The sequence below is a fragment of the Amphibalanus amphitrite genome, unplaced genomic scaffold (assembly GCF_019059575.1).
Source record: "Amphibalanus amphitrite isolate SeventyFive unplaced genomic scaffold, NRLGWU_Aamphi_draft 000602F_arrow, whole genome shotgun sequence".
Lineage (NCBI taxonomy): Eukaryota > Metazoa > Arthropoda > Thecostraca > Balanomorpha > Balanidae > Amphibalanus > Amphibalanus amphitrite.
Window position 1 is genome coordinate 114,550 of NW_024882096.1, and position 11,607 is coordinate 126,156.

Here is an 11,607-nt window from a genome sequence, read left to right on the forward strand (position 1 = left end):
AGATTAAAGTGTAAAATGTGAATATGATATTAACTGTTGCGCCGGTACGGCATGTGGTAAATCTCTTCCCAACCTTGGGCTGTGAAAATGCAGTTTTATTCACCTCGGTTTTTTGCTACGGACCTCGTGCCTACCGGCACTCGGTCCTCCGCACAAAAACCTCGGTGAATAAAACGCATTTTCCCAGCCCCGGTCGGGAATATATAATCACAAGCTGATACTCACTCCTTGAGGGAAGGTTGAAGCCGGATTTCGTATACACTATAAAGGGGCTGATCAAAAGTTATGCATCGTTTCTCTTACTTGCAGAACCGTCTCCGTATTGCACCGTACTGGCAAAGCACAACAGATTAAAACTCATGTTGTACCTACACCTATTTTCATTTTCGACAGCTTTTAATTTCACGCTACATGAAATATTTTGCTTCAATAGCCTTGCAGCCTTGCTGCCGTCGCCCGATGCTACGTATGCAACCACATGCTGGGCCGTTACGCCCCTGCCGTGTTACGCATTTCGTATTCCAGCACTATGTACCACTTCTCCACATCAATACATCGGGCATTGACCCTAATCCTGGACCCAGGTCGTAGCCCCTAACCACTCTTGGCTACCTTGCACCTCTGCACGGGGAATCACCGACTTCCTGGCCCGTTTGCGGGTCAGTTGCAGTGGTCTGGCGATGCCGAGAGGGGGCGGGGCGGGTGCGCGCCGGGCGGCGCGCCAGAGGCCAATCTGGCGCAGTGCTGTGGTGATCGGACCGCGGTCCGGATGATCTGAAAGTGATTTAGGAACGTGAGTGGAAGTTACACGGTTAACGGAGACGTTTGCGCGGTAAGGCGGTTGTGCGTTGAGTGGTATTTTATGTGGATTTCTGTGAAAAAAAGGAAATGGAAGAAATGCGAAGCATGCTTCGTAGGAAGGGGTGAGTGACAACCGAAGTGATGTAGGGGAGACCCGGGAGGTGTGGGCCCCCTGGAGGTATAGGCCATCGCAGTTTTGATGAAGTTTTGCATATTTTTTTCACATTTTACCACGTAAATTGGTAGCAGTCATTTCTTTATACACCTCACGTGATTTTCAAAACAATACTCAGTCTCCTTTGGCAATGGGCGGTGATAAAGCGTTTTTGTCCTCTTCGAGTAAAATACGGTACATACAGAAAATTCGTGATTAATGTGAACGAGGCTCGTTTTATTTTGTCACACATCGCTAACATAAAGTTTAAAGCATGCAAATTAAGACTGGGTGCGCAATTTGAAGCTTTCTTGCAAGATTATGAGCTGAGATGCTACGCGGATTCTGGCGTTCTAACCGGGAGGTTCGGGCCACCCATCCCCACTGATGCTAAATAATAAAATAATGCTTTCATTCAACGCCCTCTTCAATAATCTTTCTTTGTCGCGCGTGGTCGAAAAAATTTAACTACAAATCGTATTCAAACGGAATAATATTATTTGTCTTATGTCATGGAACCTGATAGAGTTTACCCAAAATAAATGTGTGGCCAAGTGACCTCCATGAAGTAAGCTGTCGGCCATTTATGCAGTTCCTGGGCTCTAAAAGAGATCAAGGTGGATCCCAGACTCGTAGCTCTACAAGTATTTGCTAAATGTCGAGAATATATAGAATATGAAACATGCCACCGGCCCATACCTCTCGGGCCATGGCCCATACCCCCCGGTGTATTTTGCTGGATCAAAAAAGCACATGATTTATCAAAAGTTATCTCGAGGCAAAATAGTTGATCCCAAATGCCTAATATCAGGCACACTTTACAGGCGCAAGGCAATGTGACGTACGCAAAGTGAAAAACCAGGTCTAGCCACTGCCCACAGCAAGAAAATAGTCATTCTATCAAACCGGCCCATGGGCACTTCGGCCGCAAGCTTGACATGGAACAGACTATCATAGGAATCTTGGAACGGACAAGCTTATGATATAAGCCTTGATAAGGCAGGCGTCCGAGGGATTATGAGATATTGAGTGAAACAGTCGGCATTGCGGTTAACGATACCTATTATTTTGATGTCAGGCACTTACTTATTAGCAAAATGATAGCTTATTATATAAACTTAGTGGATTTTTTTCTTCTCAAAATTTTGACTTTTTATGTTGAAGGTAGGGGACCTTTAAAAGTAACATAGAATGTGCACTTTCTCTATTTCATAATTGAGGCTACATTTATTTCAAAACTTTTTGAAAACTTCAGAAAAGCTTATCTTCAACATTTACCGTTCAATTCTACATGGACGTGCACAAAAAAATGGCAGAAATATCAAATGGTTTTCATTTATATCTTTTTCCTAAATCGCTGCAGTCTGTATCAAATAGCCCCACTCACATCAAATAGCCCCACCTCGCGGGTCGCGGTATCTAAATATCGGCAGGTAAAGACAGGGGCGTCGCCGACGGGGGGTCGGGAGGCGCGACCCCCTCCACTTTCAACTACCTACTGGCCCCCCCCCCCACTTTCTTGCGATATTCCTGGGCCACGTAGCGACGCGCGGTAAGCGGCAATCGAAAGAGCGTTAAAAAATGATGGAGACACTTAGGTCAATTCTTAGGTCAGGTCAAAGGACAGGTCACCAGAAGTCACCAAAGGTCAAAGTTAGTCCATTCCAACAATTTTGGAAACTCCAACGGCTAACTCGGGAACCAATCGAGTTACAGCGCCACGGAAAAGCGCATTCGATAGCACTTTACAGACCTTTCTGGGTGTTGCTCTCAGATTTGACCTCAGGTAAACGGTAAAGCTTCCACAGGGTTTTCGTGTTTTTCGGAAATACTTTTGACTCAAGCCACGAAATTACCTTTGGCAGCATCGTGTTCCTCTCGTCGAGACGCGTCGAATGAACTATACGTTGACATTGCCGAAAGGTCATTTTAAAAATTTGACCTCAGGTCAAGGTCATGACCTGACCGGAAAGGGTCATATTGCATATAAGTCGATCCGTATCTTAACCCGCGCCCTGCTGGGGGGGGGGTGTTTGAACACCCCCCCCCCCTGTGGTTTTTCGCGAATATCTCAAAAACGGCGGCGCGGAGCGCCGCCGTTTTTTGTACACCTTATCATACATCAATTCTACACATGTTGTGAAAATTTCAGACAAAGGTCATTCAAGGTCAGGTCACCAGGTCACTTGAAGTGACCTCACCTCATAAAAAGTTTCAATGTCTGTCATAGCTACACCGAGTGACCGATCGCTTTGAAACTTTCAGCGATTGCTAAGAGCATTAGCATGTACAATATGTATGTCTCAGAATTTTGATATCGATGACCTAAGGTCAGGTCAATTTTGCGACCTCACCATTATAAGTCAATGGGAGAAAATTGAAATGCGCCTGTTTTGGACGAAAGACATTATAAACACTCCCAAACACTGAATTACAAGTGGTTTAGACACACTGAACATGAAAATGGTGTCTGTGACCCCTGTTTATGCCCTGAGGTCATCTTAGGTCACGAATGGTATCTAACAGTTTTTCGCAAATAACTTTTGATAGAGGCATACTAGAGCGATGAAAACGCCTTAGATGTGTTCAGCTCGACGATACGGATCGACTGATATGCAACATGACCCTTTCCGGTCAGGTCATGACCTTGACCTGAGGTCAAATTTTCAAGTTGACCTTTCAAGGTCAAATTATAGTTCGTTCGATGCGTCTTGACGAGAGGAACACGATGCCGGTAAAAGTAAGCTCGTACAATGCTTGGGTCAAAAGTTATTGCAGAAAAACTGTTTTCGAAAAAAAGTCGGCTATTTTTGCAGTTTTTGCCCCCTGCAGGCAAAACCGTTGACGTTAGGTCAAATCTGAGAAAATTACTCAGAAAGGGCGTTAATAGGGCTATCGAATGCGTTTTTCCGCGGCGCTGTAGCTCTATTGGTTCCCGAGTTATGCGTTGGCTTCTTGGAAATTTTCGACATTCGACCTGGAAATCGGCGAAAATTTGCCTTCAATGACCTCTGGTGACCTGACCTTTGACCTGACCAAAAAATTGACCGAAGTGATTTCCTCATTATTTTTGACGCTCTTTCGAACGCCGCCTTCCGCGTATCGCTACGTGGCCCAGGAGCCGAGTTAGAAGGGGGGTGTTCAAACACCCCCCCCCCAGCAGGGCGTGGAAATCCAGGACCCCCAGCCGGGCGCGGGTTAAAGCTGAACACATCTGACGTGTGTGTTCTCACCACTCTAGCACGTCTCTATCAAAAGTTATAGCAAAAAAAAAACTGCTGGTGACCGTTCATGACCTGAGATGACCTCAGGAGCACACATGAAGGTCACAGGTGCATTTTTCCGATTCGATGTGTCATGTTTACCTATGAACCGATGTTTGAGAGGGTTTTGAACGACATTCGTCCAAAGGAGGCGCATTTCAATTTTCTCCCATTGACTTATAATGGAGAGGTCGCAAAATTGACCCAACCTTATGTCACAGATATAAAAATCCGAGATATAAATTTTATACGTATTGTTACTCTTATCAATCTCTGAAAGTTTCAAAGTGATCGTTCAGCCGGTGTAGCATAGTGAGCCTTTACACTTTTTCTGAGGTAAGGTCACTTGACGTGACCTGGTGACCTGACCTTGAACGACCCGGGTTTGAAATTTTCACAAGTGTGGAAAAGATGTCGCCGCCGGTTTTTAGATATTCGCAAAAAACCCTGAGGGGGGGGGGGGCGTAAAACGCCCCACCCCCAGCACGGCGCGAGTTATGTCATAGATGACTACATAGCACCATTTTGTGCTTAAAAGCTTCAAGGGAAGCTGCCTATTTTTGTAGCGCAACATTGTAGTATTCGGGCTACATCTCAACTCTATATGGCTTGCTAATACTATAATCGCTATAACCCAGTCAAATGAGTACAGTGCCTGCAACGTCACTGTCAGAAGCCTAGTATTACAGAATCTTTGAAAGGTTGAGTTCTATACCTTCAGTAAGAAGATGAATAATCACATTATGGAGAAATGATGTGTCTTACACTGGCATAATGTTGTCATTCGACATTTAAGTAACAAATGTGAAGTGATGTAGCGTGCGCATTCTAGCTTATACCTACGGTTCAGCGACTTTTCCAAGAGCTTCTGAAGTTAGGTATACGTAAGCGAATGTCACTTTACTCATGATGGATCATCATTCTTAGATCCAATGAATGTTTTAAAACCGAAAGAAGCACTGCGCAGTGTGCAGTAGCAAGATGCAATGCTTTTTTGTAAATCTTAAAACGCTCAACAACCTTTACAAAATATCCGAAACGACTAGCCGGATCCGGATGTTGGAATCTGGGATCCGCTACAAACGGATATGCCGGTTGCTTTCACACACGTGCGTCTTCTGTGCGAGAGTTCTGTCGTCACGGGAATTCTACATCCGTAAGAGAAAAAACGATCCTATATTACATAATAGATTATGTATTTGATGTCACATCACATAAAAAAGAACTCGTCAGACGGTTTCCATGGAAACGCTGATAACCATCAAGCCCCATCACAGTCGAATTAGCTCGACCACCCGCTATTTATCTCACGCGCCATGACCGGTCGGGTACTTCCCCTTGGCAGGATCTCCAGCTGTCCGCTGACTCAGGCGCGGTGACTACGACGACACTACAAAAGACCCATCGAGCGATGACCGCGCTCACATCGCCAGAGCAGTCGGCTGGGAGTCATGACCTCACCTGTCGCCGTGCTGACCTGTCTGTTGGCTGTGTCCGCCACTTGTCTGCTCTCTCAGCTTCGGTCCGGCATGGAGCGTCACTCTGGCCGCGCTCCGCCCCGCCGGGTGTACTCGCACAAAGACGGGTCTCGGAGAAATACCAGAAGTGCCGGCGAGGACGACTCTCGCCTGCAGTTGGACGATGTGGGGATAGGTGCACGTGCCGCGTGTCCGTTTACCACAGAGACTGTGACGCTCGGGGATGTGACCATGACGGCGTCCACGTGTGTATCTGCCGGAGGACCGTGCGCGGGCGGCGTGCCCTTCACGGTGTGTCAGCAGTTGACACAGACGGTGCTGGTCGACGGCAGAGCCGTGGAGCTCAACACGGCCTGTCTGTGTGCCCTGCGCGCGCGCACTGCCACCACTGAGAGAAGTGACTCGGTGGAAGCACCGGCCGACCGCCAGCGCCGAGATGTGGCGGTACCCTCCGAACTACCTCACGAGGTTTGGGAACATATCATAAAAATGATGGATTACGTGGTGTTTTGTGTGAGCCAGCTGATTATGATATATCACGCAGAATGATGTGGGGCTTAAAAAGGTGAACCTCGACATATCATCTTGTTGATTTGTGTGTGTCGTTTTGGCTATTAGAGTAGGTGTAGCCTTGTGGCTTGTGACATGTGAGAATATTGTTACGGGATTTTGATTATACTAAGCACTCGCTAGAATCAGCAGCGTTTTAGATACAATTGCAAAATGGATGGCGTATGATGAGAGCATTATCATCGCAAACACTTCACTCACTCCCATTTCGATCGATCCTAATGGCATCAAATGGTCAAGACATTGATTCAGATAGCATGCTTGTGCAATGTGCAATTTTATGCTGTTATGTGCAAATTTTATGTATGTGCTGATTGTTTCAAGTCGTCGATAATAGCGTTAGTCACTGTCGATGGTTTTGAGGTTGGAATAGAATAAGATGATAGAGAAGACTCGCCACTTTTCAAAACTGTTTTCGGTTTTATTCGTATTCAACTGGGTACTTCAAGCAACTGAATATGTATGCGTTTGAGCAGCTCTTTGACAAATGCGTTCAATTCTGACCTCGAAGTACCATAAGAGAATCCATATCTTCTAAGCAATTTTTCGCCACAATTGTATAAGCGTGTCGAGATGTAGTACGAGCTCGACCGATTCCATGTGCTTCTTTTAAAAGTTATACAGGACCGGTGAGCTTGAGGTGTGCAATAGTTCATGTGTACTTATCCAACTCGCATTGCTTGTCCGTCATTAGTCAAGTTTGTAGGTATTTTAATATAAATATCTTATAATATATTTTTTAAACATTCAATTGAAGGCTACTACGAAAAGCCGTTTAAACTTTAATGTTCCTGTTATTGGAAGGAAGACCTTTAATAAGTTTTCACCCTGAGAGGCTGTTAAATGCCACGCAAAGAAACCCGTCGTGTCTAGCGACCTGCTTTATATCAAAGAGGAGGTATGTATGTACCGGTGGCCGGACCAGGGTGGCCGAGAAGACATCATATGACCCATTCAATTGGCTGGCTACATTGCCACCGCATCAGCAGCCACAGTTGGACAATGGGCGCGAATAGGGAGGGACCATCCCGTTCACCTCTCACAGATATAACATTCTACAACAGCAGCCAAAACTGTCTGAATGGGCGGCTGAGAGCACGCCGATCACACCATGCAAAACACATCATACAAGAGGAATGTTTTACCACGGCAGCAGCTATATGTGCGTGGGCAGCCGAAAGCACGCCGTATGCCTCATGCAGCAGGGGTATAGCGCCGCCGCAGCTGCCAGGGTGGTCGGATGCCACTATCGCACCGTCCAGCGGTGGTGGGGACGTCATCATGATGACCCAGGGCTACAGGATGCTCCGCGGACTGCTCGGCTGAGGATGCTGAGTGACGCCGACAGTCGAACTGACCAATACAACTGGAAAGATCCAAGGGCTCAGACGGAAGAAGCTGCCGGTCCAGGAAGACGGCGAGGACTGACGAAATTGTTCGAGGGAAATGGATCAGAAAACGGTGATTAGATCCAATAAATTGTGTGGCGCATGCCAACGTTTAATATATCATATATGATGCCAGACAAATTAAAAATTCGCCCACTTTGTTGGCTAAGTTATGTGACTTTTATGTGTGGCGACGGATGGATGCGGATTGTTGAGTACAGTCGAGTATTTAAGAGCGGATAATCTTACGGGAAACGTGGGCACCGTGTACCACTGGCCGTCCAACTTCCCAGACCTCTCGCGACTCCGTCGCGCGGACTCCATTATGCCTGAAACACTCTTTCCGCAGTCAGGAAATCGCATGCGAGAGCCTATTCAAATACATGAAAGCACGCTCGCATCAATCTCACGCACCTCCCGGGTGCGATTGATGCGGGAAGAATTATAACCCTCGCATGTGTAGGGGGGGGGGGGTCGGATGGACCCCCCCCATGGTTTTTCGCGAATTACTCGCGTAAAAAGCGGCCGATCGCGACGAAACTTTCAGTACCCTCGCATTGATCAATTTTACACCTACCCTGAAAATTTAATGACCCTGACCCAAATGACCTTTGACCTGTGACCTCTTTTCCGAGACCATGTTTGGCCGGAATCGCGATTTCGCGTATGTCGGCTCGCACTAGCCGCGTGTTTGCAAGCTTTTCGTGGTTTCAAACGTTCAAACATGTGATTTGATGTTACTCCCGTGTGTGTCAAAGTCACCTGAAGGTCAGGTCAGGTCATTGACCTTTGGTGACCTCGGGTGACCTCGGGTCACTTTTTCGAGTTTTACATGTTTCTAGGCTAGTTTTTGGAGCTGAATTCGAATTTAGCAACCATTTGAACATTTACGAAGCAGTTTTGGTGACTTCGTAACATGTTACGAAGCTGTCAGAGGCGGTTGACACGTACTACGAATACCCATCACGACGCCTACTGGTTGACCTGACCTGACCTGACCCGACCTGGTCTAAATGCTTCAAGACATCATCTGTGATCAAAACTAACACGATATTCGTGATCAGCACCCCGAAAAACCCCTTAGCAGCCACACTTTACGACTTTCTAACAGGTCCCGATTTTCCCGACTTTGGGTCATTGACCTGACCTGGAAGGTCAACCAATGACCTTAAAATTGGGTATCATCGGCTTCCTCTCGTCGCGGGCAACACGCTCGTTTTTTCCGCGAAGCTCTAGCTCGATCAGGGGCCAAACGGCAAGGGGGGGTCCAACCGACCCCCCCCCTACACATTAGAAGCTGGCAAACGCCGCACACATGCGAGGGATAATGTATTTGAAGAGGCTCTCGCTTGCGATTTCCTGGACGCGGAATTTACGAGGACTCCTTTAGGAAGGTCGATGAAGCGGAGAATCGCGAGACACCAGGGGCTGCGCGGAGCTCTGACGGCCGGTAGCGCCGAGCACCATGGACATTGGACGACTCTGAGCCTGTTGGCTGTTACAACTTCGAAGTTCGATGACTAGCTGTTTGTTCCAAAGGAAATTCTACTGCGTGTCCGATGGATGCGTGGCGGTCTTTCCGACTGAAAAATAATACCAAGTTGAGCTAAAACCATAAGTAACGAACGGAGCTACCAGCTGCAGCGATTACAGACAGTTCTGTGGACACACAACCAAACCCTACCGCGCTCCGGCCCATTCTGTCCGGGCCTCGGCCGCCAGGCCCGCCAGGCGCAGTCGATCACGTGACCGCGCCTCGGGGCGGAGGTCGCCGATTGGCCGACTACCTGACCCTGACCTACTGCCGGTCACCAATCAACGCCGCGCTATCGATGTTTGGTTTGACTGTGCTTTCTGCAATGACTTGCTTGAAGCTTCGTGTTTATGATGAATGCTGCCCACCGGTTGGAAATTGTTTTCAAATTTCACCTTTCCGTGCTTCTATCCTCAGGAAACTGAAATCCTTCTCCTCCACGCCGCAACCCCCTTCCGGGCTGGACAGGCAACTTTATCTCATGCGGGCTGCTCCCTTGGAGCGGCACCGCTGCTCCCGAGGGAGCGCACCCCGTAGCCGGGTGCAGTGAGTGCCTTGGGGCTGGGTGGCCTGTCCTCTGGACGGGCTCAGCCCCGGCTACTCACTAGGGTACCTGCCCAGACCAATGTCTCCCCCTAATTCCTATCATCCTTCCGGCTCTGCAATGGTCTTGTCGACCGAAAGGGCCTAACCCAACAAAAATTTAAATTTAAAATTGTTTTCAGAGTTGTCACACTAACACCGGGAGTATAAAATGCAGACGCTTTTTTAATTTCCCTCCAAAATTCCTACGGAGTCTCATAATGAGCCTAATTCTTCGAACTGTCAACTCGTGCATTGCTACTTTGCTTTATGCTATTTTTCTCGCTTTCGTCAAAGGAGCGTTACAAAATGTGTAATGTATTGTGTAATAATATCGTACAAAAGAAAGCTGGCTGCAGACATTTTTAATCCATCAAAGCGTCCTAAGCCTGAACCGGGGAAGAAGCGGTCAACAATGAACCTAGAAAACATCCGAAAGGGCTAGGGATAATTTTGACCGAAAGGGATAAATTTGACCGCAAAGTTATTTCGAGGATAGGGACGGCCGCTGCCACGCACGAGGTCAGACGGCCATGGATCATCTGTTCTGTTGGTAGCCTCGCCCTTTGGCGTCACCGGTTATCGGAATGTTTGGCTCTCACGTAAATTAAGTGGACATCTGAGACTTGGCGATCGATATTTTCGGGAAGCGCTCGCCACGTGTCAGCTTGGATAGCTCTGAGGCCGGCGTGGGTGCCAGGCCGATGTATGGATGTATAATGATCCGATGTAGGGTCCTCAAGGGACCTGCACATGGGCAGGGGCAAATCACTGCAGTGATGGCCGATGGGTTGGTGAACACAAATACAAGACACAGCTGGCGTTGAGCGAGGCGGCGCAGCGGAATCCGTCGCATGGGTTGTTTCTATGCACGACTTACGGAAGGCTTCAAGCTCGGTGCAAAAAAAAAAAAACTCAGCCGATGGGTAAAGGATGTTTTATGTCCGTTTCTTTGTGGACCATGGTATTTAATGGCTTCAGACATGTCAATTAAACATGGTATCAATAATATCGACGACACATGATAAACATGATCAAAATTCGACACTAAACTGGTTGTATTTCAGTAGTAATTCGTATTCGTTTCGGGCTACACTGAGGTAAAAAATTGTTAAAAACAAATATTTCGGCTCTATTGAGTAGCCTTGTTCACTGGTTTGAAATACGAAATACAGAAAGACGATACAAATGTGATGACATGCGAAACAGGTTCGTGCTATCAATGATCTGTGACTTCTTTTTTTACACTGTGCATAAAGGAAGTCACAGATCATTGATAGCACGAACCTGTTTCGCATGTCATCACATTTGTACCGTCTTTTTGTATTACATATTTCAAACCAGTGAACAAGGCTACTCAATAAAGCCGAAATATTTAGTTTTTAACAATTTTTTACATCAGTGTAGCCCGAAACGAATACGAATTACTATCATTTACCTGAGGAAGATTAGAAATGACACTTCGTCAATACCTGGTTGTGTTTCCAGAGCTTCAGTCGCTGGCCGATTGGCAATCACGAAATACTTGTCGGGACTGTGCTCTCAGATAATCCTGCCGGCTGCCAGTCACAGACCGCATCCTGCCAGCATGCCTGAGTTTTCTCAGTGCTCACCCTCGAGGTAGAATTCAATATCTTTCTAGTAAAGGTTTATTTGCCATTGGGTCTACAGTGCAGGGATATTTCTATCTCGCACTCCTCTGAGATGCAAAGATAAGAATTTCTTATCTCTGCATCCCTCTGAGATGCGAAGATAAGGTCTCGAGGGTTCATACCTAAAAATCAAGAGTTCAATTGATGATGGGTCAATAACCGAACCATTTTAACGGTTGTTTGTG

At 47.0% G+C, this 11,607-nt stretch overlaps 1 protein-coding gene across 1 annotated transcript; it reads left to right on the forward strand.

The window, feature by feature from the left end:
- The first annotated feature begins 809 nt into the window (after positions 1 to 809).
- LOC122394613 lies at positions 810 to 6,278 on the forward strand. Its single transcript, XM_043391602.1, has 2 exons — positions 810 to 923; positions 5,564 to 6,278. The coding sequence occupies exon 2, from the start codon at positions 5,670 to 5,672 to the stop codon at positions 6,243 to 6,245; it is 576 nt and encodes a 191-aa protein (XP_043247537.1). The 5' UTR covers positions 810 to 923; positions 5,564 to 5,669; the 3' UTR covers positions 6,246 to 6,278.
- Positions 6,279 to 11,607: the final 5,329 nt, after the last annotated feature.

What these genes read in the sequence shown, in the direction of transcription:
- LOC122394613 (XM_043391602.1), top strand. Translation starts at nt 5,670, where the DNA reads ATGACCTCACCTGTCGCCGTGCTGACCTGTCTGTTGGCTGTGTCCGCC.